Source organism: Rhipicephalus microplus, unplaced genomic scaffold, assembly GCF_043290135.1.
Source record: "Rhipicephalus microplus isolate Deutch F79 unplaced genomic scaffold, USDA_Rmic scaffold_13, whole genome shotgun sequence".
In the NCBI taxonomy this organism is placed as follows: Eukaryota; Metazoa; Arthropoda; class Arachnida; order Ixodida; family Ixodidae; genus Rhipicephalus; species Rhipicephalus microplus.
The window spans coordinates 19114529-19141516 of record NW_027464586.1 but is presented as its reverse complement, the minus strand read 5'-3'; the positions used below and the strand labels follow the sequence as shown (position 1 = coordinate 19141516).

The 26988-nt window shown below is 46.0% G+C and overlaps 1 protein-coding gene across 1 annotated transcript in view; it reads left to right on the top strand.

Annotated features, from left to right (window-relative positions):
* LOC119162950 (muscle calcium channel subunit alpha-1-like) overlaps window positions 1-26988 on the top strand; it is a 1445695-nt gene that overhangs the window by 1216223 nt on the left and 202484 nt on the right. Inside the window, exons 39-41 of the mRNA XM_075882643.1 lie at window positions 21418-21520; window positions 22462-22560; window positions 26796-26926. Coding sequence (XP_075738758.1) covers window positions 21418-21520; window positions 22462-22560; window positions 26796-26926 — 333 coding nt within the window. The remainder of the gene's footprint in view (window positions 1-21417; window positions 21521-22461; window positions 22561-26795; window positions 26927-26988) is intronic.

Below are 26988 nucleotides of genomic sequence, written 5' to 3'. Positions count from 1 at the left end.
TTTGTTTGTAATCTGTTAGTATATATTCTGTAGGGTCATCTTTGCGAGGAAAATACGTCCGCAGAGTCGCGGTGGATGCAGGCATAAAACACTTATCGTGTTGGAAAAATTATACGCATTTGTAACAGTGCATCATGCCACTGTTTTTTCAAAAAAATTCCTTGTTTTCAAGCGTACTTCTTTAGGCCTATCGTTAGGCTCCGGCCCAAAAGTTTATTAAACTTGGTTGTCTGCAATATAATGGCATTAACGCTGCCTTCGGTTGATAACTTGGTGTTTCGTATTGCAAGCTTTAGAATGAGGGGATACGCGTGTTACCTATGAATGTGCATTCAGGAGGTCAAGCGTGGCCGTTGTATGCGAATCAACATATTTGCACAGCGCAAGACTACGAGCAGTTACGACGCACTGTGTCGTAACTACTAGTCTTGCACTGTGCAAATATGTTGATCTTCAATCGCCAACTAGCTCAAGAATCTGTCTTATCAGTGCATGCGAAAAATGCCTCTTGTATCAGTGTCTGAGCATAATTGGCAGTAAAGGGTTTCTACACTATTGCCTAAATGCAACTAAATTTCAAATTCAAGTAGAGAACTGAAACGTTTCCTGTTGAACACGCCAGTCCCAGCTGCCGGTGTGGCGCTTGAAGATGACGAAAACAAAGAGGCACCCTGAGACTGCCACTTTCCACTCCTGTTTTCGAAGCTGTGCAGATGGCTATACCATCATGACGCCGCGAAAACTGCCGGCGGTCGCGAACAGAGCACTCGTAATAACTGGATCAAAGTTGGTATGCACCGCTCCAAATGCTTCTCATAACATACGCACCCTAAACACGCTACGCTCGTTAGTTCCACCTCGGCACTGAGAGTCTCAAAAGATTGGTGGTGCCAGTTCACAGCGCATTACAATAAATGAATCGGTCGATTACTTGGTGCGAGCATTGCTGAATGGCCCTATAATTAGGGTGCTTCCAGAAATAGAATTCATATGACAGTAATCACATGTAGAAATTTGGCGATTCGAACTAATAAGATAGAAGCATTAGGACGGTTAACAGAATACAAGCATCGAAAATTTCCACGGACATGCCAGTGGAGCGAGGATCTTTAATCAGAAATCACAATTGTCCACATAAGGTTCCGTGGGCCCCTAATAACATCATATTTATACAGGACTCGTCTAACAATATCACCCCTTTGTCAATTCTTTGGAGAAACTGGAAATATTCAACATTATTTCTTGACATGTCGCCGATAGTTTTATAATAAAGGACTACTGCTTGTTCGTTACTTGCTTGTTACTTCAGTTTCAAATATAGGCCTAAACTTAACTGCCGAAATAAAACTATGTGTTGTTGACTCATGTGTCAAACACTGCCAAAGGTATGCTTTGATGTGGTTTCCAGCTTTATTGAAGTTTCTAAACACACCTAATTTTATTCATTACTACAAAAAATATTAAATAACTTGTTAAGATTGCGTTAAAATTGTACAAATATATTCGAGTTTGTCTTGATGAAATTGATTTGGTAGTCGCGTATACTCATGAAATCATGAGTAAAACATCATTTACTTGATATATCACCCAGTATTTTTTGTTTATTTAATTGTGCTTCATCATTCAACCAATCTACTAAAATAAATTAAAAATTCTTCCCGATCCGTTGAACGGGCAGGTGCCACATTCTTTTTAGGCTCAAAAAAAGGACAGACGAAAGCATGGCTGTTGATTATACTTTTTTAAAAGTGTTTGCAAGTAAGATATAGGCGCCTATTATTTTTCAAGAACAGTGAAACAGCTCTCATACAATTTGAGGAGTTCCAGCACTTACAGTTCTCAAGGGACACTACATATTGCAGTCTTGAGCAGTAACTGGTTATTAGTGACGGGTTAGCGGTAAATAATCACTAGTTAGAGTTAAGAAGATGAGGATGGAGAAGTAATCATTGCAGAGAAAAAAGAAAATTTGAACTTGGAAACAATGAACGTGGTTTTTTTTTTTGCTTCCTAGCAGGGTATTGTGCTGGTGAAGGCTTATGAAAGTTCCGACATGAAGACTAAATTCATGACTCCCGCACTCCTAAATGCTCATGTACAGCAACAGATTGCTTCATTCTAAAAAAAAACACGCTAAATAAGCATAAATTAACATTCAAATAAACCACATTGCAAACAAATGAATTTCATCAATTGATGTTCCATTTAGCTCCTGATAACAAGTTTGCAACTCGGCTACTCCATTTCAGTGAACTTTCATTTTAACGAACATTTTCCTGGGGTCTCTTGCGTTTGGTTCAAACGCAGCTTCATTTCAAAGTGTTCAGCAGAAACACTTGAAAAGAGATCATTATTTTGTTATCTTTATTTTGTTTCTGCCGTTAGTTTGGCGTTACCGCCAGCAGCACTTACGACTGTAAGCTCAAGTTTTGAAAAGTTGTGCTCAATAATGCCAACATTTTAGATGACATAACCAAGTTTTTGTTCGAGTTTATTCCTGCATGAAATAATTGGCTTAATGAAATTGAGAATCAAAGTAGACGGATTAGAGGAAAAAACAATTCCTTTCAGGGACCACTACGACGTTGCAAGGCAAATTTATGCCGCTTTCAACGCGCGTTGTACGACCAATGTTCCAACGCTCGCAAGTATCGTCTTCATGCAAAAACTGAGCTTGCTGATATAAACTGCAGAGCTGTCACAGTATCGCGGCTGGCTGTGCATATAAAAAATGCTGTTCCTCTCTCTTTTAGAAGGCCACCTTTGTGGACTATTCAGCCCAGTTTTTAGAAAGTTTTACGGGCAATTGAATGCATTGCGAAAAGGTAGCCGTCTCTTTTACTGCAATGTCTTTTTTGTTTTGCTGCCCAGTCCTTCTTTAATGAACCTCTGCATTTTATTTTCCATGACGTCGCGAATGGAGGTCTTCAATTGCCATCAAGCTATGTGATTACTCCAATGGCGATGCACGCAGTTGAAATTTTAAAATGCTCTGACGCATTCGTTCTAGAAGAAGCCGTAATCACTTTCACAGCATCACACTCCACTACGATATATATAGTGATATTTTCTAATGTAGCCAACACGAACTACATGAGATGACGTATGTCAAATTCAGCTGATGCCATCATATGTGAGGCATGAACACGAGCCAAGAAAGAAGAAGCCAATGGAGCGTAGTTGGAAACGAGTTACCGTACCACTCGACGAGAGATTTCTTTCCCCTGACACTTTCTAATGACCCCCCCCCCCCCCAAACCACGAGAGTCCACAAAGAACGCTCACCACAACGTATGCCCATACACTGCAGCTACACCGCCCGCGAAGGCAAACTTTTTTTGTCGTTTTAAAGGGGCCAAGAACTGGTCACCCTCAAAATTGTGGTTTCAATTTCATTTTATTTAATCTTTACCCTCTGGGCACATAAAGGCGTTAAAGAGGAAGCAGCGTAAAAATAAAACTGAAGAACGCTAAAATTTATTATAGAAACAGAAAATATTAACGGAAATACGTGTTATAAATTAAGCTATTATATGGGTTGAATACGTTATCGGTTAGTGAAGCCTTAAGTGATTACGCGTCCTTGATGCAGGCGATGGAGGTGAGAACGCGGTTACACTTAGCGGTCATTTTTTAGAAAAAGCAGTCTGAAAAAATTGGTGTGACAAAAAGGAATGAAAACTTTATACGGATGATCAAAACGCGGTGATAAGTACAATTGCGCAGCTATGAGAACAATATAAAGTGAAATAGTTCAGTACATGATTTTCGAGACATAGATGACCAATGTTTCTTCCTAGTTTCAAATTCGTTACTGCAAGTCCTATTGCGTATGCGAAACGCTATCTGTGAAAAAAAATTGAGTTCATGAAGCGCTCTGCATGATTTTGAGTGGATTCAAAGGTAATTGTTAATGTTTTTACCAGAGTCCCAAATAGAAAAAAGCAATCTCCAGCTTGGTTCTAATTAGTAGATTGTAGAGTAGTAAATAAAATTACATAGAGCATAGAAAGAAATTTTGTTTATGTACTCGAGATATATGTTTGCACTGTTAGTGATGTAATCACTCTGCGCATGGCAAGAAAGCTTATTGGTGAGACGAATTATATATATATATATAAATATATATATATATATATATATATATATATATATATATATATATATATATATCATGTTACGTTCTTGATATTGATGTTAATGGTGGCATAGCCGAACGATGTGGATGAGTCAAGGTGACGCGAGAAATGCGTGATTTTGCATATAGTGCAATTTAAGACTATTAGCCATTGTGAGCACCTGTTAGATATGCTAAGGCTGATTTGAAAATAACGTTTTCATGATAATTGGCTATATCAAAGTATAAAACAGAGTCATCAGCAAACAATTTATTGAAAACGTACTAATAGAAGTGTAATAGTTTAATGAAACTATTACTCATAGTGCGTAAGTCTTTATTGTAAACTAGGAAATTCGATAGGCCCAAGATAGTGTCCTGAGGGGCACCCGGCTTTAGGTCACAACGCGTGGATGCAGCATCATTAGCACTGAGAAATGGAGTGCCGCTAGTTAGAAAACGTTCTAGCTTGTCTAGGATGCCAGGGTCAATGTTAAGAACACCTAGTAATAAGCGATGAGACACATTGGCATAAAATTTGCAAAAAAAATACCGTCAATAATACGGACTTTTCCTAAAGAAGAGAAAATGTAAAGAATAAAATATATTAGTGCCGTTCGCAAGAGGATTTCTTGCAAAAACCATGCCAAAATGAAGGGAAAAACAAGTTTTATTCAAGAAACAAATTCCGGTTAGTAAATATGGCATGTTATTGATTTTGCAAGGGACACTTTTGCCTGAAATGAGTGCGGATTTGTAAGGTGAATGTGGGTCCCCTGATTTTAATGGAGCCACCACCTTCCCCACCTTCCAATCTGCGGGTGAAGACGAGCACTGAGTAGACTGGGTAGAAAGATACATAAAGTTATGGAGGAGTACCCAGCAGTGTTTCTTTGAACATGGAATCAATTTCACTCGTGCCACAGAAGAAGATAGTTTTAAGCCATCAAATAACGCTAAAATACCCACAAAATAACTGCAAGTGTATTCATGAAAAATCAATTTTGTGCACGTAAGGCACTGTGTCAGTTCAGGAATAGGAAAATGATTTCGCGATACTGTCATTAATTAACATGCAACAGTCTTCATTTCTCATTTTCAACCCTGAAAGCCTGTAACCGTTATGTTAACCTCTTCTTTATATGAAAAACGCTTCAAAATTTTTGTGTCTTAGTAGAGAGAAGCAAGAGAATATTTGTGCAAACAAAGACTGCCTTCAAGTCTGCTTATGCGATGCGATATTCGTGCAGTTTGTTGTTTGTTCAATCACTCTGACGAGTTGAACTTTGAGTGTTCGCAAGAGAAAAAAGGCGCTTTTTTTGTCTGACAATCGTTTCTGGTCGTACAAAACAATATAGAACATTTCCTACCGAAAATTGCGCAGAGAAAAGTATTGGGTAACAAGTGACATGGCGTTATTTATAAAAAAGTTCTAATTATTTTCTACGTTGCGGCTGAAAAATTTTCATGTGCACTCGTCAATGAGTAGTGCAAGCCCTTTTTTATTTGCGATGCATCACCTGTCGCATATTCTTCGATAAATTTTGGAATACATTTATCTCACGTTACTTGGCCCTTTACAATAAAGCGCATTAAAAATTGTCGCTTATTCTGTGTAAAAATTGCACGGAATGCACTTACTATGATAGAGTTGTTGACGAGCACCAGATAAAGAGTACTTGATGTAATACCAGTTCTAGTGGACCGAGTTCCAGTTCTCGAAGTATTACCAGTTCTAGTGGACCTAGAAACAAGCTGTGTGGAACTAAAATTCGAGCACAACTCAATGAAACATTTGCTCCTATGGCCCAGCCAACAACGGAGGGAAGTAGCGAGACCCAATTTATTTTGTACAAATGAAAATCACCCAAAAGAAACAGAGAGCATTGTGGAAATTCTGAAACGAGAAAATAAGAACTTCATGTAGACCATCATGGATTCGGGGACAGATAAAAAGCACAAAGCAGTGTGTTTTAGTGGTTTAAGACAGCATGCACACATACCTAATTAAAGAGTCGTGAGTGCAATCCTATAGTACACGTTGCGGTCAGCAACAGCAATCGCGGCGCTACAATCCAGTTTTAGATCGCGATCATAATGGTACACAACATAATTCTTGTCACAGTGAAACGAATATGCGTGGAAGTTTTTTTGGTCAATGTAGTCTTCGTCGATCCAACCACGTCGGTAAAGCATAAGTCAAGAATAGGTGCTAAAGCGTCGTATTTATTTCGGAGGCTGCTCCAATAACAATGATAAAGCTTGAGAATACTGGTTTCGTTACTGCGACCCAACTTCGTTAGAAAAAATTAACGACAACGGCTGCGTGAAACGGCCGACGACATTGCAGCAGCAGTGGGAGCATTGCCCAACTGCAGCTCACAGACACGGTTAATGTCAGGCAAGTAAATGCAAATTTTTGTTGATGTATAGGTGATTGTGCCTCAGATTGCAAAACTCGCCATTTTGTGTCAAATTAGTATAGCTTTGTCTTAACCAGCTCTGGATGCCTTCACTTGCGGACACACCAGTTGATTTTAGCTAACTTCTAATAGAAAGAATCGTGCCTTTCAGATTAGAATATGAAAATTACACGATGAACCTGATGACTCTGCACCAGTTAGTGACAAAACAGCCAAGTCTGTGTGCTCGGTAAACGCTCACGTCTTAAGGCTGCATTTGTCACCCAGCAAATTTTTCCTTCTGTCTTCAGCTTTCGGTAGCGGCATCTGCTATGCAGTGAAATATTAGATTTTCTCGACTTGAACGGTCTTCAAGTGGAAAATAGGAGTAGTGAAAAATAGAAGTAGATCACTTATTCATCTATGTAAAAAGTAAACTGTGAAAGAATATTTCGGAAAAAAACGATCCCTGGAAGTCACCGGCTAAACACGCCACACAAACGAGGACCGCTATTTCACCATTGTGTGTTCAATGGACGGTTGCCGTCGCCTTGCACCAAAGCTGCAGCTGCTGCAGATCGTTCGGATTTCTGTGCTGAGCGGGACAGCTAAAATAGCTTCATTGTACGTGCAGTTCACCACAAAACTAAATTGTTGCCCAGAATACAGGCACTCATAAATGAATCGGCTTGTTACGTCACAACACTTGCTCGAATAGAGGGGAGATTCCGTGACCTGACCCTCACTCTTCGCATTAGAATGATGGCGTCCACCTGGGCGACAGATACCATGCGAGGGCACTAGTGTTCTCTGACTTTCGAACTGCTCTTGCGTTTGCAGAAGTTCTCGTTTTAAATTAAGTGCCCGACCAAGCGCACTGAAATATCACCCACTTGTTTTTGAACACCCAGCTAATAAGTGACGTATAAAAGAGTATGATAGACAATGGGGTGTTCCTACCCTGCAAAAGAGTGGCCACTTGGGTATTTCGAAAGAAATTTACTTTCCTTATTGTGCAGGGAACGTTTGAGAAAGAAGTTAGAGCGGTGAGATACAACAGCTTCCCTTGCACATTAAGGAGAGTGAATTTCTTTAAAAAAAGTTCCTACCCTAAGAGCTCACTGAATCCGAGGAACCCCGCCAGTACTGGCTCCAACCCTCGTCGTACGGAAGCCCGGGCATGATGGTCTAAATAGACCCAGTAAAATTTAGCGTCATCTATAAATTTTGTGGCATGCCAGCCTGAAAGAAGTATCGGGCGAATTACGTAGCCAATGTGGAGAGAGACTTTGTGCAGCCGAAACATCGTGGGTCAGCGGAGCCTTGAGCACTGAGCGCGAGCTTCTTGATTAGTAGATTTTAGTCTCTGTGGCACTCTGGTACGCCTTTGCGTGCACAGGAATGTCAGGGAGCATCCCGCTGGATACCGTTGTAACAAGATTTCAGGACTTACCACCCAAAATACCACCGCGTGGCAGTGACCACCGCATTCGCGTATGATTGCAGCCAATCAGAACGCCTCGAGGTGAAAGAGCGCGGGTGGCGCTAGTGTATCTTTGGGAGATCAATGGCCAAATGCTAGCGACGCGTGCGCGCGAACGTGAGATGGCCCATCTTCTCTTCTGCGCAGTCATCCAAAGGAGGCATGGGGTCTGACTAGGTACGTGTACTCGCCGCTTAGAGATGCCCGCCATACCACTCTGCCTTCGGTGTTTGCGTACGGCAGGTGTTCCTGCCCCGTGCGGTTTTGTTGTGCGGGTATAGAAACTTCTATAATCTTAGAGAAGGGCAAAAAGACGTCCCCGCACGCAAGCGGAGGGCTGTTTTTCCTCTCGCTTGCGTGTCGCAGGTGTCCCACAATGTGTGGTGTAGCTGTGCGTATACGCGCGTGCAGACCATAAGGCTCGTAAGCAGTGGGAGAGAGCGTTGCCGAGTCTATCTTTCGCCTGCCGCTTGCGCGCGCAGGTGTCACGCCAAATGAGGTGTGGCTGTACAGGTGGCGCGTGTAGAGACCCTTGAGCACTCGGCCACAAACGTGCACGTCTTTACGAATACTAGCAGCGAGCTGTTTATATTCTGCAAATAGTGGTTACTAGGGCTGGTTGGTATTGCATTTTTGAAAGAAATATACTTTGTCGTTTCAGCATACCATCATTTGTCCTTTCATTCGTGTGTTATCTCCTCACCCTCTTGAATGTTTATATATATATATATATATATATATATATATATATATATATATATATATATTCCTACCATCTGTGTCATAAAATTGGTTGTAAGTGTGCGCTCTGTCCTATTTCTCGGCTCAATCTTCCTTCTGAAAACGTTCCCTGTGCACTAACGAAGTATATTTATTTTAAAAATGTTTATATACCACAAGCTGCCAGCGGAGCGCTGATATCAGAAGAATATTAGCGTGTTCCCCAGCGAATTATCAAGATGGTGTGAAGTGTGCGCACGGCGTCCCACTTGTAAGATGCAAAGCTGCTTACTGTGAAGCTCAATTCGGTATGCGTAACCATCCTTACTGCGCACGCGCAACTGCTGAACCAAGCACTGTAAGAACGCGCTGGGTGAAGGGCTGGGTAAGACACTGTGGCTTCTCCATCTCGCACTCTTTCAGCATACATGTGATCGTGTCGAGGACAAGATTCGGCAGACGTGTGATGAACGAACGCGTTGTATCCTAATAGGAATGGGCCAAAGTGCGCTCCATTCGTTTATGTCACGACTCCGAGGAGGCGCGTCTCGGCCCATGTACCGAAAGCCTCCCTCCAGTCGTGAGCTGAGCACACACTGTCAACGGGACATCGACGCCAACGCTGAGCAGCGAGCCAGCCGCCGGCAGCAAAGGTTTCTGCAAGAGTTCAGGCCTCTACTTGACCTAACCCGGAAGATTCAAACCTTGAGTTTGAGTACTGCGATGATGACAGCTCGTGTACCACCTGTACCCATTCTGCTCCATCAGCCTAAGATTCACACGTTCTTGGGATTATCGTTGGAAGACCCAGAAAGCTGGTTGGAGGCTTACGATAGAGTCGCTGCCTTGAACAGCTGGGACGCCGAAGAAAAACTGTGCCGCGTCTACTTTTATTTAGAAAACGCCACAAAAACATAATTCGAGATTCAGGAACACACCCTACAAATCTGGGATGTCTTTCGGACGCTGTTTCTGAACACCTTCATGGGCGTCGTTCACAAGTAACGTGCCGCTAGTGTCTTGGAGACACGTGTTCAACTTCCCAACAAAAGTGTGAACATCTTCTTAGAAGAGATGAGCCGGCTGTTCTGTCACACCGACCGCAACATGACCAGGAGAAGGAAGTGAGCTTTCTTGTGAGGGGTTTAAAGCAAGAACTTTTCGCCGGACTGATCAAAAACCAACGGAAGACCGTCGCTGAATTCGCCTCGAAAACATCCAAAATCGAGAAGACGCTCGAAATGCGGACACTGCGATACAAACACAGCTTCTCGGTTGCAAGCTACGCCGAGATTCAAGCGCTGGGAACCACTGACCTGCGTGAGACAATCCGAGCGATCGTGCAAGAGGGGCTGCGAAAATTACTACTGTTAAGATGTTTATTGGCGGACACTCGGTGATGATGTACGACAGCGAGAGTCAATACGGGGACTGACCCTCTGCACGAGCTGCTGCTGTTCTTACGAAGAGGGTGAGCCTTTAGAAGGCGCTGGAGAGGACGACCCACTGTTCGAAGGCTTCGCTACAACTACCCCGGTTATGAAAAGGGAGCGGCCTGGCGACCTAACAGCTGGTTACTATGAGGGGGTCATTGTAGGCCTTGAGGCGCTAGATGTTGACAATGTCGCGCCCTCGACGGCGCATGTCCGAAGATGATTCGATGAGTTCGATCAAGTAGTTTACAGGGGAAATGTCTTCGACGAAGCGGTAGGGGCCTTCGTACTTAGGCAATGGTGTTGAAGATAGGCCAGCTGCAGTGGTAGGAATCGAGAGCCAGACGAGCGCTCCAGGGAGGAACGTGGGTGCAGTACTGCTGGCGCCAGCGCGAATGCCTTTTTCGCCGCTGTTGATTATGCGCAGTAAAGCTTTTTGCCAGCTCTCGACACTTTTCTGCAAGCTTGGCTGCAGCAGAAATAGGTGCACAGTCAGACAGATCTGGCTTGTACGAAAGTGTCGTGTCGATGGTGTGCCACCGGTGCCTTCGATATAATAAAGAGAAAGTTGAAAAGCCAGTAGTGCCCTGAAGGCTGGTATTATATATGTAGCTGACGAAGGGTAGAACGGCATCCCAATTTGTGTGGTCGGCGGCAACCTCCTTAGAGATCATGTCGCCGAGCGTACAGTTGAAGTGTTCGGTGAGGCCATTCGTCTGTAGACGCTAAGCAGCAGTTTTGCGGCGAACAACGTTGCACTCTTTGAGAATGGCTTCGACAACTTCGGAAAGGAAGACACGGCCTCGATCACTGAACAGTTCCTGTGGTGGACCGTGTCACAGCGTGGATCGTGTCAGCAAGAAGGAGGCAACATCGCTCGCTGTAGCCGCGTGGAGAGTAGCAGTTTCGGCGTATCGCGTGAGGTGTACCACAGCGACGATGGCGCAGCGGTTACCAGCCGACATTGGTGTAAGTGGCCTATACAAATCGATGCCAACGCGCCCAAACCGCGTGGCTGGGCAAGGTAGATGTTGCAGACCTACCGTAGACAGGTGCGTTTAAGTTTTACGGCACTGAAAACTATGCAGGAGCGAACGAATTTCTGCACATAGCTGTAAAATCCACGCCAAAAGTACCGTTGGAAAATAAGGTAGCAAGTCTTCAATAACCCGGAGTGCGCACCTTGTAGATCAGAATGAAAGAATTCGCATGTGTCAGAGCGCAGACGGCGGGGTATGACTAGTAACCACTGGCGGCTGTCACCGTTGGCATCGCGTTGGTGTAGGGGGTCATCGCGAACGGCGAAATGGTGGGCGTGACGGCGTAACGCGCGAGTGGATTGAGTGTATGGATCAGTCAGCAAGTCTATTAGTGAGGCAATCTGTTCATCCTTGCGCTGTTCAGTAGTAACTGTATGAATGCTAATTGAAGAAACGGCAAGGTGAGACGCTGAGCTGTGGGCACTTTTGTCATACAAGGGAGAGTTCGACAGTGCGTCGGCGTCAGCATGTTGCCTTCCGTTGCGGTACAGCACGCGGATTTCGTAGTCTTGCAGACTAAGGGCCAACCAGGCGAGATGGCCTGAGGGATCTTTCAATGACGACAACCAGCATAGTGTATGATGGTCGGTGACAAAATCAATTGGCGAGCATAGAAATAAGATCGGAACTTGTAAGAGCTCAGACTATTGCCAGACATTCTTTCTCAGTGACGGCGTAATGAGTCTCGGCTTTTGTAAGCGTACGGCTTGCATACGCCACGACATATTCCGGGAACCCTGCTTTCCGCCGCGCAAGGACAGCGCCGAGGCCGACACCCCTGGCGTCCGTGTGTACCTCTGTAGGGGCTATTGGGTTGTAGTGGTGGAGTATGGGAGGTGACGTCAACGAACGACGGAGCGTTGTGAAAACGTCATCACACTGTGATGACCACGAGTGGAGAAACGCGTTACCTCCGAGGAGCTTGGTCAGCGGCGAAATGGTAGTCGCGCGAATGAAGCACTGAAAATAGGAACACAGTTATACGAAACTGTGCAGTTCTTTAACGGATGTCGGCTTGGGGAACTCGGTCACAGCCCGACGAAGCTTGGTTGGATCAAAGAGAATTCAGTCCTCGGACACGACGTAGCCGAGTATAGTTAACTGCCGAGCTGCAAATTGGCACTTCTTTAGCTTCAGTTGCAGTCTGGCGTCACTCAGACGCCTCAAAACATGCCGCAGGGGTTGAACATGCGTGGAGAAGTCCGGAGCGAAAACGACGACGTTATCGAGGTAGCACAGGCACGTTTGTCATTTCAGGTCACGCAGAACGGTAGCCATCATGCGCTCAAAGGTAGTGGGTGCATTGAACAGCCCAAAAAGAACGACTTTCAATTCGTACAAGCCGTCGGGGATGACAAAGTGGTCGTCCTCAGCGATAGGTACTTGCCAGTACCCTGAGCGCAAATCGAGAGATGAAAAGATTTCTGCTCCTTGCAGGCTGTCAATCGCGCCATCTACCCGCGGTATTGGGTACACGTTCTTACGTGTGATCTTGTTGAGGCATCGGTAGTACACACAGAACCACACAAAACCGCTCTTTTTCGCGACTAGAACGAGAGGAGGCGCCCAGGGGAGTTAGAGGGTCGAATAACATCGCGGTGATGCATGTGGTCGACTTGCTCATTGATTACACGGCATTCTGCGGGAGATACGTTATATGGACGTTGCCGCAGTGTTGGTTGTGCGCCGGTGTCGATGCAATGCATAACGGCAGATACGCTGCCGAGAGAAGGTTGAGCGACATTGAAAGAAGAGCGGAATTCTTCCAAGAGGCCCAGAAGCTGGGAATGCTGGCGCGGCGTAATGTTGTCAGGAATGGAGGGACCGAATACATCAGTGGAGGATGAAGCAGATGTAGAAAAAGCACTAAGCGCACTGGAACTTGGGCAATGCGTGCCATCGGGTTGATTCTTGTGCGTCTTCGATGGGTTCTACTTTGCCGAGATATTCCCCTCACACCAACGTAACTCTGTACGGGGATGAGTTCGGAATAAAAATAGTAATGCTACCGTGAGTGACTTGCACCGTCGCGAAAGGAACCAGCAAGCTTTTTCTAATGAAAACACGTTGACATGGCGAGAGGAGTGCACTGGTGTCAGAAAGACTTGCGCAGTAGACCAACACCACCACGGACGAGTTTGCAGGCACTTGCGTGCCGTCTCTGACGGTAACTTGCTGGCAGCAGATGGACTGTCAGCCGGCGTCAAAGAAGAGAATGGTGCGAGCTCTATTTGTGCTGGTGCGTAATGAATGACGGCGTTGTGGTGGGAGAGAAAATCCCATCCTAGGATGACACCGTGAGAGCATGCAGGGATTATGATGAATTCAACGGCATACATCACGTCCTGATTCATGAGGCTGGCTGTACACATCGTTGTAGGATGAATGTTTGGGTGCTGGCTGTACGAAAGGAGAGCCCGGAAAGTGGTGTGGTCACTCAGCGCAGTAATCGGCTAAGTATTGTGTCCATGACGGGTACGGCGGCTCCAGTATTTACAATGGCAGATGCACGAACACCATCCACAAGCACGTCTCTTACGTTCGATGGGCTTCCCTGAGGGCTTGTACAGTTCCACAGCGTCGCAGCTCTTGCCTCATAGACTGCCACGATTACTTTTCCTGGTTGATGTCGAGTGGACGTGGCCGCATCGGTGACAGTGAGTGACGTCGCGGAGATGGTAAACGGCAGGTAGACGGAACGAGGCAGGACCACGGTGACATAGACGATGGTTGGTCATAATAAGAGTGGCTCGATTAGCCGGGAATTTTGGAGGTGACCTGCTGTTGCTGCACACAATTGTATTAGCATGCTACGTGACCAACCAACCACAAGCACAACAGATTGGGTGATTGTCAAAAGTGCGCCATCATCTCACGGGTCCAATCCATGTCGCAGAACGCGATGGGTGAGCCGGCTGCTGATATGACTGCATGGTGGGCGGCACTCTGGGCACGTGGATGATCTCGGCATATGTAGGCGGCACAGTTACTCCGAAGGCCTGGGGCCTGGTGATGGTTTCTGTGAAACTAAGTCACAAAAATCGGTGGAGGTGGCCTGCAGCAACAACTTGCGCGTATATGAGTGGCGCTGATCCAGGAGGCGGCTTATCATTATCAGGAACGAACTCCGCAATTTCCTGCTGAATGGCTCGGTGGAGGGGAGGCAAAAGTATAGTTGACATATTAAAAGAAAAGCGGCGCACAAAAAGACGGAGACAAAGAAGAGAACCACACACAGCGCTGCACTTACAACTGAAAGTTTAATCCGAGCAACAAGAATTTAAAAAGTAATAGCCGCGCATGACAAGTGAGGTACAACGAGATTAAGGGATACGCTCATCAATAAAAGTGAACTCTTTTTTGTGCAATGTAACCGAGGTCTGGTTTACGCAAGCATCACGTGACTTGTTAATATGATAGGCTTCAGACACCTCACGGGTGAATTGATAGGGACGTATAGTTGACAGTTGTTGAGCATGTTGCGGGGGAGCAAAAGTCAGTAAAGAAATTTGGCAGGCAACTTTCTCACGCTCGAACGAGTTGATTTCGGCGAACAAGATTGCGTGATCAGGAACTGCTGACAAGGCCGAGAGATCAGCGTCAAGTGATGGCGGTCGATGGCTCATCGAGCGCTGCAGCCTGAGCTCCTCGTAAGTTTTGACTTCTGCCACAGTGCGAGGGTTGTTTGCTAGGAGCATGGTGAAGGCATCGTCAGCGATGCCTTTTAAAACATGCGTGATTCTGTCAGCCTCTGACATGCTCGTGTTCCCTTTCATGTACAAGTCAAAGACATCCTCGATGGAACTTGTGAAGGACTCGCCAGTCTGCTGTGCTCATTCATGTAAACGCTGTTTGGCTTTCAACTTATGAACGGCAGGGTTGCCGAACACGTCGATGACAGTGTTAAAAGCGGACTAAGCGGGGAAATCGGATGCGTGTTTGTTGTACCACATGCCGGCCACACCCGCGAGGTAGAAAACCAGGTTCGCGAGTTTACCTGCCTCGTCCCAATGATTGGGGTTGGTTACGCGTTCGTACATGGTGAGCTTGTCCTTGACGTCGGTGCCATCCGCGCCTGTGAAGACAGGAGGGTCGCGGATGTGGGGGACACCGGGACATCACGTCGGCGCAGGAGGAAGCGTATGCTAAGCGGCGTCTCGGTGCATGGTAGAAGGCACGGTATTGGATCGAGCTCCAAGGCCATACGATGCGGACCGAAAATGTTTGATGGGCGCAGCACCCTCCACCAAATTGTTAGGAAGTTTATTGGCGGACACTCGGCAGTGATGTATGACAGTGACAGTCAATGCAGGGACCGACTTTCTGCACGAGCTGCCCTTTTTCTTACGGAGAGGGCGACCCACTAGAAGGCGCTAGAGAGGACGACCAACTGTTCGAAGGCTTCGTGACACTATCTTTAACGCAGCCTCAAGTGGACTCCATCGTGGACGCCGTACGCAAGAAGATTCAACAATCCCTGGGCGTTCCTCAGCTTCCACAGCCACAGGTACAAGCCATGAGCTATGCTGCAGCAGCACGCAGTCTGGTTCCTCATCCACGGCCCCGCCGAGACGCCACATCACCGCAGTTTAGCCGCAAGACAGCACCGAGGTCTTGAGCTTAATCATACCACGCGCTTGCCAGCTGGCAAAACCAACCGAGGAAAACCAACGTTTGGCGGGCTGCCGATCATCGCCCTCTATGCTACCTTTGCGGCGAAGTGGGGTGCACCTACCGCCACTGCCAGTACTAACAAATGGGGCTACGTGGTTTCGACATGAACGCGCCGTGTGCACAGCGGGGTGAACAACCTCAAGATATCGCCGACTACCTCTCAGGAGCACAGTGGACACTCCGACAACCTTACCGTTCCTCGTCGCCAAGCCGCTACATGTCACCGCAACGCCGACAGTACACCAGCCGTATTCTGGGCCGTTCTCTGAGCCCATACTCGGAAAACTAAGGGCAGCAACTGATGGAGGTGCGCTTGCTGTACGACGAACTACCGAAGATCCTCCACCGCCACCGACGACGACGCAACAACGAAATCGCAAGCACCCGTCGCAAGACGTAAAGGAATTTACGTCGAACTTTCGCATCATGAAGACGGCACGACGCAATGTGGAAGCAGTGGAGCGAATAGACGTAGCCGTAACCCGACGCCACGAACCATCCGCAACGCACGACGACGAACCAATATCCTCGACGTAATATTCGACGGCCACCTTGTCACTGCTCTCATGGACACTGGGGCCGATGATTCCGTCGTCAGTGGGTCATTCGCGACGAAGTTCAAAAAAGTTAAAACTGCATGGCAAGGCCCTCAAATCCGGACCACTGAAGGTCACTTCATAACGCCGACTGTAGTCTGCACATCTAGACTCATCATCAATTACAAGATTTGTCCCGTGAGCTTTGTCTTCTTACGAAATTTCTCTTGGATTGTGACACTTGAAATGAACTTTCTCCAAGTCAACATGGCGCTGTCATTGACCTGAGGTGTGAGTCAATCACCCTAACTTCGGAAAACAAGCCACCGACCCCTACAACGCCAAGTATACATGCATTCAATGTGCTAGAAGAGCAGGGCACCATGCCACCTTCATCCAGCATCGTGATTTCATTTAAGCACCAAAAAGCTGAAAATTTTGAAGGCGTTGTCGAGGGCGATCAGCACCTTCCCATGGACCGTCAGATTTGTGTCGCAAGAGGCATAGCTTAGCTCTGTGACGGCAAAGCAAAGGTGGTGCTGACAAACTTCAGTCACCAATACAGGCACATCAACCGTGTTACGACGGTCACCTACATCGATGAATTTGCGGAGGCGAGCAATTCATTCTCCCTCTTCAATGTTGCTGATGCTGCTTCGACGAACTGAGGTCCTGAACCAGATTTCGATGTCGACCCGAGCCTTTCAAAGTGCAAGGAAGACAAGCTCAAGTCTCGGCTCTTGCAATTCTAGGACTGCTTCTCGTCATCATTGTGAATTCTACAAACCCCTGTCGTGAAACATCGCATCATCACAAAAGAAAGTGCCTGACCAGTTCGAGAAAGCCCGTACTGAGTCTCGACCCGCGAACGCCACTTCACAAAGAAATAAGTCAACGTAATGCTACGCGACGACAGCATTAAACCATCCAAAAGTCCGTGGGCATCAACCATGGTATTAGTAAAGAAGTACTGGACCCTACGTTTTCGCGTCGATTACCACCGCGTGAACAAAATCGCAAAGAAGGACGTGTAGCATCTTGCACGTAAAGACGACGCCCTGGAGTGACTCCACAACGCGAAGTACTTTTCATTGATGGACCTTAAGACGGGCTATTAGTAAATTGAGGTTGACGAGAGAGATCGAGAGAAGACGGCCTTTATCACACAAGACGGCCTCTTTGAGTTTAAGGTCATGCCATTTGGTTTTTGCTCAGCGCCTGTGACGTTCCAGCACGTTCTGCACTTGAACGATCCTTTGGGTCGCCTCGCACGATGGAGCTTCAGACTCCAAGAGTTCGAAGTGACTGTCGTTCACAAGTCAGGAAGAAAACACTGTGACGCTGACTGCTTGTCTTGAGCCACCGTCGAACCACCGCCCCCCGACGGCCTGGAGGAAGACAGCTCTTTAGGAACAATAACTACCAATGGCTTCGCCGAGCAACAGCGAGCTGACCAGAAACTTGAAAGCCTTGTGGAATACATTCAGGCTAACAGCATGACTGTTTCGAATGTTTATAAGAGGGGATTGGAGTCGTTGTTCTTGCAACATGGAGTTCCCTTAAAGAAGAACTTCTCGCGCCTTCGAGCCGGATACCTTTTTCTGGTTCCTTCAGAAGTGAGATCAGATGTACTTCAAGCTCTACATGACGACGCGATGGCTGGACACCTCGGTGTTTCCCGTACGCTTGCAAGAATACAAGAAAACTACTACTGGCCACGACACCCCACTGACGTCATTCGTTACGTCAGGACCTACCGCGACTGTCAGCGATGAAATATACCAACGACTAGGCTAGACAAACTTCTCCAGCCCATCGAGCCACCTCACTGACCGTTACAGCAAATCAAAATGAACTTACTGGTGCCATTTCCTACGTCTAATTCCGGGAACAAATGGATTGTCATGGCCACTTACTACCTCACACGCTACGCCGAGACAAAGGCCCTGCCCAAAGACAGTGCCTCCGTGGTAAACAGTTTCTTCGTCGAGGACTTCGTTCTGCGTCACGGAGCTCCACAAGTCCTCAATAATGATGGAGGTACGGCCTTCACGGTGGACCTAACTAAGGTGCAACTGAGGCACAGCCAGACAAGTCACCACCGGTATACTGCCTACCATCCACAAACCAATGCCTCTCCGAACATCTTATTAAGACAATCGCTGATATGCTGGTGATGTACGTCGACCTCTAGCACAAGGCGTGGGATGAAATCCTTTCGAACGTGACCTTCACGTACAACAGGGTCTTCCCAAAAACGACGCATATGACGCCGTCCAAGTTGGTCAATGAAAAGAGCCCGGCAACGAAGCTCTACGCCATGCTTCCAAGCATCGCTGACAAAGAGAACCTCGATGTCACGGCCTACTTTTCGCGCGCTGAAAAAAATTGGTCAACTTGACCGCCTTTGCATAAGGAATCAGCAGAGAACTGACAGCCACCGTTACAATCTTCGACGTAGCTTCGTGGAGTGCAAGCCCAGGGACCGCGTCTGGGTATGGACGCCGATACACCGACGTGGGCTCAATGAAAAACTTCTGCGATGGTACTTCGGACCGTACAAAGTAGTTCGACATCTTGGCCGACTCGACTACGTGGTTCTTCCCGACGGCATTATGAATTCTTATTGGTGCCGTGCTCGACCAGAAGTCGCCCGTGTCGTGCGCCTCAAGCCATTTTGTGCGCGAACCTGAGGACTGTATTTTGTTGTTGTGGTGCTTTATCGCTTGTACTTGTTGGTAATTGTCCTTATTAACGTAACTTCGTTATTGTTAAAGCATCGGTACGATGCCTTTTTATAAGGGGGGCAATGTCATGTTTCTTTTTTCAAGTTTTGTTATCGCCTCGTTACACCCCGTTCAGCGCAAACTGCGCCTACGATGTTCTAGAAGCTGCGAGGCCGTAGTAGATCGTTTTGTTAAGATGACACCCAACTCGTAAACATTACAGATTATTCCGGAACCTACGTCCCCGCTAGCGATAACGTTAGAATATTAGATGGCAAGCGTGGTATGTAGTCATGTTCCTACATGACACGCATGTCAGGATTATCATGTTTGTACCAGTCATATATCTCGTCATCCACTGTCGTCGCGTAACACCAAATTTGGTGCATGTGGAGCTAGCAAAACGGCCGGGAGCGCATCATGAAGGGCGCATTACACTCCAATGTAGCGTTTACCCGCGCGCATGCTGCGCACAGCGACGCTACGTTAGCAAAATTCGAGCACTCTATAGTCTGACGCAAGGTGCGACCAGCATCTGTCGGCGCGGCCTGACGGCAACCGGTGCGAAATGCGACATTCTGCATTTCGCGCCTGTGCATTACCCAGACAACACTGCGTGTCTGTCTTTTCGTGACAGAGGGACGCTGGACAACGCAGCGTGGAGCGCGCCTGCGAGTATATGGCAGGACCGGAGCCTGGCGTGGCAACGCCGGCGTGACGCGACAAAATGAACGCCGGCGAGCACGCGCACCACGTCACGTCGAAATGTATTGGCACCTGGACTGTGGCACGTAGCCATGTTCCCACATGACACGCATCTTATGATTGTCATGTTTGCAGCGGTCACATACCTTCGTCGTCCATTGGCGTCACGTAGTACAAAATGAGTCCTATGTGACACTTGCGAAATGGCCGCGTGCGCAGAATCAGTGTGGCATGTAGTGATGTTGTTACATGACATGAACGTCGTGATTATCATGTTTCACTAGTATCATACCTTCGTCACCCATTCACGTCCCGTAATATCAATTTGGTATAAGTGAAGCTAGCGAAACGGCCGCCAGCGCATCATGAGCGTGGCATGTGGTCATGTTGTGACATAACAAGCATCCCATGATTATCATATTTGCACTAGTCACATACCTTCGTCATTCATTGACGGACTGTAATAATAAATTTGGTACATATGACGCTAGCGAAATGGCCGTGAGCACGTCATGAACGTGGCAAGTAGCCATGTTGTTACATGACACGCATGTCATGAGTTTCATGTTAGGGTCTGTCACCTGTGTTCGCCACGCAATCAAGGCGTACTATACCAGTTTTTTAACATGCCACGTGAACGAAACCACCGCAAGAGCTGCAGGACCATAAAATGCAAATCATGACACTTATGACAGACATATTACGACTTTAATGATATGACTAGTCAAATATGTTCTTCATACAGGTATGTTATGCCATATCAAATTTGTATCGATATCAATATCAAAACGGCCAGGAGAGCTAAAAGTCGCATGCGGCTAGATAGATAGATACGCTCAAAGTCACTGAAGTTCACTAAGAAATGCTTTGCATTTAAAAGTTTATTATTTGACTCGCGGTGGGCTCTATTCGTTCACGTCACGAGCTTGTAATAATAAATATAGCGTGCCGTTTCAACGTTCAAAAAGGTTTCCCCCTTGGCTCTGTTGTTAACGCCTTAAACCCAGAACTGAGAGGTCGAAGGTCCCATTCCGTGCCTCGGAGTCAGTTGCAGATTTTTTCTTTCTTGCATTTTCATATATATAAATACGTATACATATGCGGTGAGTAATGGCGGCGCCCACGTGAACGTCAGCGCTGGCGGTAAAATGGAGACGAAAGTGTCGATATAACTGCTGTTGCAAAAAAATACACAGCGTGCAATAAACGTATACAGAAATGTGAACCAAAAGTCGCAATTTTTAAACCACAAATACACTAAACATGTGATTTACGTGCAGTTGTGACTGCATATACATTCTTTGTGTTTTTGTTTATTTTTCCTAAATTTTACTTCAAACTTCGAAAATAAATTTTAATGCCCATTCAATTCATTGCCACACATGCAGTAAAAGAGTACCGCTATGAAAAGTGCGCCAGGAAGAAAATGGAAAAAAATATGAGTCGTTGTACTTAAGGATATGCTACAATATTAATGCAGTCGGATTTAAGGACAGTCGTCAGTGCTTTGACACCTGTCTTTTTCAAGCCGCTTCCATTGTCATTCTTCAAATGTAATTTTCTTCTGACATTTTTTTGCAGAAACTAGTATCAATGAACATGCCGCTCAATAGCGATGGCACAGTCATGTTCAACGCCACTTTGTTTGCTGTAGTTCGTACTTCGCTGAAGATTAAAACAGACGGTGAGTGCTGATTCTCCATTTTTCTCGATGTTTAAAACTGTCTTGTGATTGTCTAGTGATTTTTGTCAAAAGTCTTGAAGCTCTGCAGTGCTTTCTAACTACAAAACCCCGGTGTAGTTTTGTGCGCTGTAGGCCTATAGAATGACGGAAGTGAGACTGGTGGCACTCACAAGGAAAAAGGGCATTTTAAGAACGAAATATTACCTGCAACTCAAGTCGTCAACTACAGGCTTGCCACGCCTGTACATTTCTATGGCAGTGCATGCCAACTCCTTCTCGCGAGTCATTGTACTCTCTTAGGAGGGTCAAGGGTGGTGCAGCTGTCAAAGAGATAGTTAACGTGAAGCTTGACTAAGAGTGATATACAAGGGGCAACTGAGGGCTCGCCAAAGGAATGAATGGCAGATTTTCCGTTTTTTTTCTTGGAATGTAGAATGCCTGTATTCGCAATTCAGTGAATGGAAAAATATATCTATGGTTTAACATTCGGCTACCTTAAATATTTACAGCAATTGAAAACTTTTCATAAGGAATGCATACAGCATTACTTGGTGATGTCATGCTACAGATGAAAGCGGGAAAACGTTTTCTCATTGATACGCCTTCATCACCCGTTTCAAGGCTCCCGAAAACAGTTGATATATTCATCTCACGTTTGTCAAAGAAAAAGTAAGGAAAAACAAAAGCAAAAGCACGTACTATGCACAGTGCTGGTTGCCTTACTTGTGTCCCATCTTAGCACCGATACTAAATATATTTGAATTTTATCATAAATAACTGCAAATTTCATTGAGGTGCCAGAGTGCTAGATGCTGAAATTAGAAGCTGAAATTAAATTTTGATTGATTGGAACAATACTGTCAGAGCAGTAGTGCGTCTTTTCTAGTCAATGTTTTTTTGTTTTGTCGTAAATACACGTCTGAAAACGTTTTTGTTGGTAGGGAATATTGACACTGCCAATGAAGAACTGAGAGCCATCATAAAGAAGATCTGGAAGAGAACCAGCCCCAAGCTACTCGACCAAGTGGTGCCGCCCGCAGGTACGCCAACGTGCCTCTGTGCGAGTGATCTGTCTCAGTCGAACACATCGCTTTATGGCGTGCATAATGTTCAACTGTTAATTATTATGCAGAAAATACCCTTCCACACAGACTTCAGCGAAATGAAGACCGAAGGGTCCCTGAATAGGCTTAAAGTTATTGCTCACATGAATAGCTACAGCATTAGAATCTACAGGATACATGGAATTTTCCTAAACAACAAAGAAGAATCTGTGGCACATTGTTCTAAGTCTACTGCGACACGCTGACAGATACAACACATTTGTGTTTGCATTGTTAGTGGCTAAAGCGAGGCTGTGCCTTGTAAAAAATTGAAAAAGCCGCTTTCCCGCCTCATGAACGTGATGCCGTTGAAGCTCCACGCATGCTCTCGGGGTGGAAAGGTGGAGAACAATTACGTTGTATGAATAGCTCTGATGGCACTCGTAACCATTTCAAAATCGTCGTGATAGGCTGTGATTGGTTCCATGACCCTTTTCAACAAGATAAATTTGTTCCGTTTGTCAATCATTGCATTTACGAAACCCCGAGTTGAAATTTTAGCTGTGGCGTTGCAGTGTGAACGAGTCTTCAGCGAACGCTTTCGTCGTCTCGTCTGTCCGCCTCTCGGAATGCATCTGAGAAGAAGAACTTAAAATTTATTTGTCGAATCCAGACGATTCGAGTCCGGCATTTTTTAGTGGGCCTGGGCACCCACCGCGGATGCGATTCCGAGACCTTGTCTCGACGCGGCTTCCTCGGCACGCTGGACGGCCCAGAGTTGTGCTGTCAGGTTCGAGCTGAGCAGTGCGGCCTTCCAACGCGAGCAGAGGCTGGCGGTGGAATAGTGAGACGAATCGGCACTGTTCGAATTGTTTATTAGACCCTGACACTCCCACAGCATGTGACTAAGGGTGGCAACCTCGCCACATGGCGTGCACCTGTCTGGATACATGGCGTACATGAGTCTAGGGTTTCTGTATGAATCTGTTTGTAATTGTCTGAAGTGTACCGCTTGCGTTCTGTTTAGCCTTTCGTGAGGAGGTGGGTATATGCGTCTTTGTAACTGGTAATGTGTGGTGATGTCGTGAAACCTGGTCATACGATCCTCCCATGCCCAGATGTCTGCAGTTCCCCGCGGGGCTCATCGTCCTCCGGCGATGCTCGGTGAGTGAGGCCTCGAGCAACGCGGTGAGTCCCTTCGTTGGGGGTGCTCAGTCCGGTATGTGCCGGGATTCATAACAGGTGCCTTCGGTTATCGAAGTCGACCTCTCCTGGATGTATGGGATGTCGTCGGAGTATGTGAAACGCCTCTTGCAAGATGCATCCGTTGGCAAAATTGCGAATTGCTGTTTGCGAATCACTAATCACGTAAGTGGCATTGGTCTGTGTGAGGGCCAGTGCTATCGCCGCCTCCTCTGGCGCTTCAGCGTGTGCCGTGTTCACAGTGAGGCTTGTGATGTATTTGCCACGATGGCCGGTAACTACCGCCACGAAACTCTTTTTATTGGTATAACGCGCGGCATCAGTGAAAACCGCTTCAGTGTCGTTGGAGTAGCTTTGAGTAATGCGTTGTGCCCTGGCTTAACTCCGTCCCGTATGGTGTTGGGGGTGCATGTTGCGAGGCGATGGGGGTATGTATACTTGCTCGCGTACCGATTGTGGAATTTCGACTTTGATGCCGTGCTGCGTATGGTAAGTGATTTCAAGTTTTTCGAGTAGGGGTCGGCCTGGGCGGGTCTTGGATAGGCGCTCGAGCTGGGAAACTTGTTGTGCCTCCACGAGTTCCTCGAGGGTGTTATGTAACCCTAGCTCTAGGAGTTTGCTGGTGCTAACTCCGGGTGCCAGTCCCAACGCGAACTTGTACGTCTTGCGTATCAGGGCGTTAAGCTTGTCTTTTCCCGCAACTGTCCATTTGTGAAATGGTGTCATGTACATTAGTTTGGAAATATCAAAGGCTTGTAGGAGTCGTATGACGCTGCCTTCGCGCATGCCCGCATGTTTGTTCGTGATGCGTCGGATGAGTTGCATCGTGCTTGTGGCTCGCTTGTGGCGATTTCGGAAATTGAGAACTCTGCGTCTAGGATGACGTTGCCTTCTCCCCTGTAGTCCGGTTGTACTTGCAGGGGCGCTTGGGATATGTAATGGAGTTCCGCTTCCCGTAGGAAATCTTGCTCAGTTCCCCCGTAAGCGTGTGCGATTTTGCATATGCCTTGCCTCTGTGCGGTCTTGGTGTTCGCGGGATCTATGAGGTACTGCAGTATCTGCCATGTGCGACTCGTAGTGAGGTGACCATCCATCTGCGCGTATTTCTCTTCCCTTTGCTGTTGTCGCAGGTTAAGTGCGTGCTTTTCTATTTCTTTGTAGAGCTGTGGTATTCGTTTTCGCAGTCTGCTATTATGTCGTTGTGTTTTCCAACGGCGATGCAGTTGGGTCTTGGCTTGCCACATGTGCAGTAACCAGGTGTCTATTCTACCAAGCCCAGCTGTTGATGGCATCATTTGCGTCGCCCTCTCGATGTCGCGCCAAAGTTGGTCGGTCCGTTGCTCAATGTCTTTGATGTCTTCAATCTGTTGCTTGTCTCGATTGTTCCGTAGTAGTTTCCAATAGGTGATCTTCATTTGGCGACCGGCATTGTGTTCATGTGGACCGCCTTCTGCATCTATAGAGATAATGTAATGGTGACTGCCCAAGTCTTGCATGGTGTTTCTCCAAGTCACCTTTCGTGTATTGCACGTAAAGGTAAGGTCCAGCGTGGTATCAGTGCTGACGCTGTTGCCCTGCCTAGTTGGTGCCGCTGGGTCAGTGACCAGCTCGAGGCTGGTGAGTTTTCGAGTAGAATTGTATTGTACACTGCCTTTATTGGCATTATATCTAACAAGTCAAAAATAGGATCAGTGTATGCATCAAATAGAGCATTTGAAATTGTTCGAATGGCTTTCTTTTGCAACACGACTAAAATGTTGGTGTTTGAGCTGGTTGTGTTGCACATACGAGATGGCAGTAGCTAATATGGGGCAGAAAAAGATAATTTTAAAGTAAGATCTTCACTTTTAATGGCAACCAGTGGCATAATTTTACAAGTATACCTGTAACTCTAGCAAGCTTGTAGAAAATAATGCAGACATGTTCATTCCATAACATGTTTTCCTGAAAAATGACACCTAAACTCTTGACTGAAGGCACTACTTCTATCACTGAGGTTTCTGTTTGAAGACATCCATGGACCATTTCTTTTTTTGTTCTTTGGTTGAAAAAGCACTCTTCATTTTGGTTTCATTAATAGTTAGGGAGTTTGACAAATCTAACTAGTTTATTTGTTCTAGAGTATCATTGGCAGTACTGACTAGCTCTTCAACGTTTCTGGAACTCATAAATAAACTGGTCTCGTCCACATATATAACAAACCATGATCTAGTGTTGATATTTGTTAAGTCGCTTATATAAATTTTAAACAATAGAGGTCCTAAATTGATTTCTTGCGGAACCCCAGCACGTATCGGTAAATTTTTTTAATAGTGATTGCCTATATCAACAGTTTGATACCTGTACTGCAGATAACTTATGATGAAGTTCATACATGTACCCCGAAAACCGTAGATATCAAGTTTTGTTAGTGAAGTGCTGTGATTTTTGGTATTAAAGACCATTGAAAAATCGATGAATATGCCAAGGGTCACCAAATTTTCTTCAAAGCCTCGCAGAAATATTTCTTTTAGATTTAATGAGGCTAATTAAGTCAAGCGACCTTTTATGAATATAAGTTGAAAATGTTTAAGTAGATTGTGCTTGTTACAAAATGACGTTATCCTTACAAGTAACAGCTTTTCAAGACATTTAGAAAAAATAGACAGGATTGATATTGGTCTACAGTAGAAAAACGTGTTTCTATCGCAGATTTTAAAAGTCTTGTTACCTTAGTGATTCGTATGCACTTTGAAAATATGCCTTTCGCCAGCGAAAGATTGTACACATTCTCCAAGACAGGACTGATTACATCTAGTACATGTTTTACTGTACGAATCTGCTGATCATTATCATCTTCTTTTATTCCGTCCTGTGCTGTTCAGTAAGCAAATTATTTTCTTTCAACATTATGAAGTTAGCTGGAAATATTTGTTCAATGTGATCTCGTCTGTGTTTTGGGAAAACACTTTGCACGCAAGCGTTCAGTGAAATGTCGCACGAACTGTTGTGCGTGCCCTGTTTCACCTAAAAGGTGTTGTGTCTCGTAGCGGACGATGATGTGACGGTGGGGAAGTTCTACGCGACCTTCCTGATCCAGGACTACTTCCGGAGGTTCAAGAAGCGCAAAGAGGAGCGAGCATCGCAAAAGGAGCCCAACGAAAGCACCGTCGCCCTGCAGGCAAGCACACTGTGCTGGAGTGTTCTCATATCTTTCAGAAATTAATTTATAGTAGACGGTTC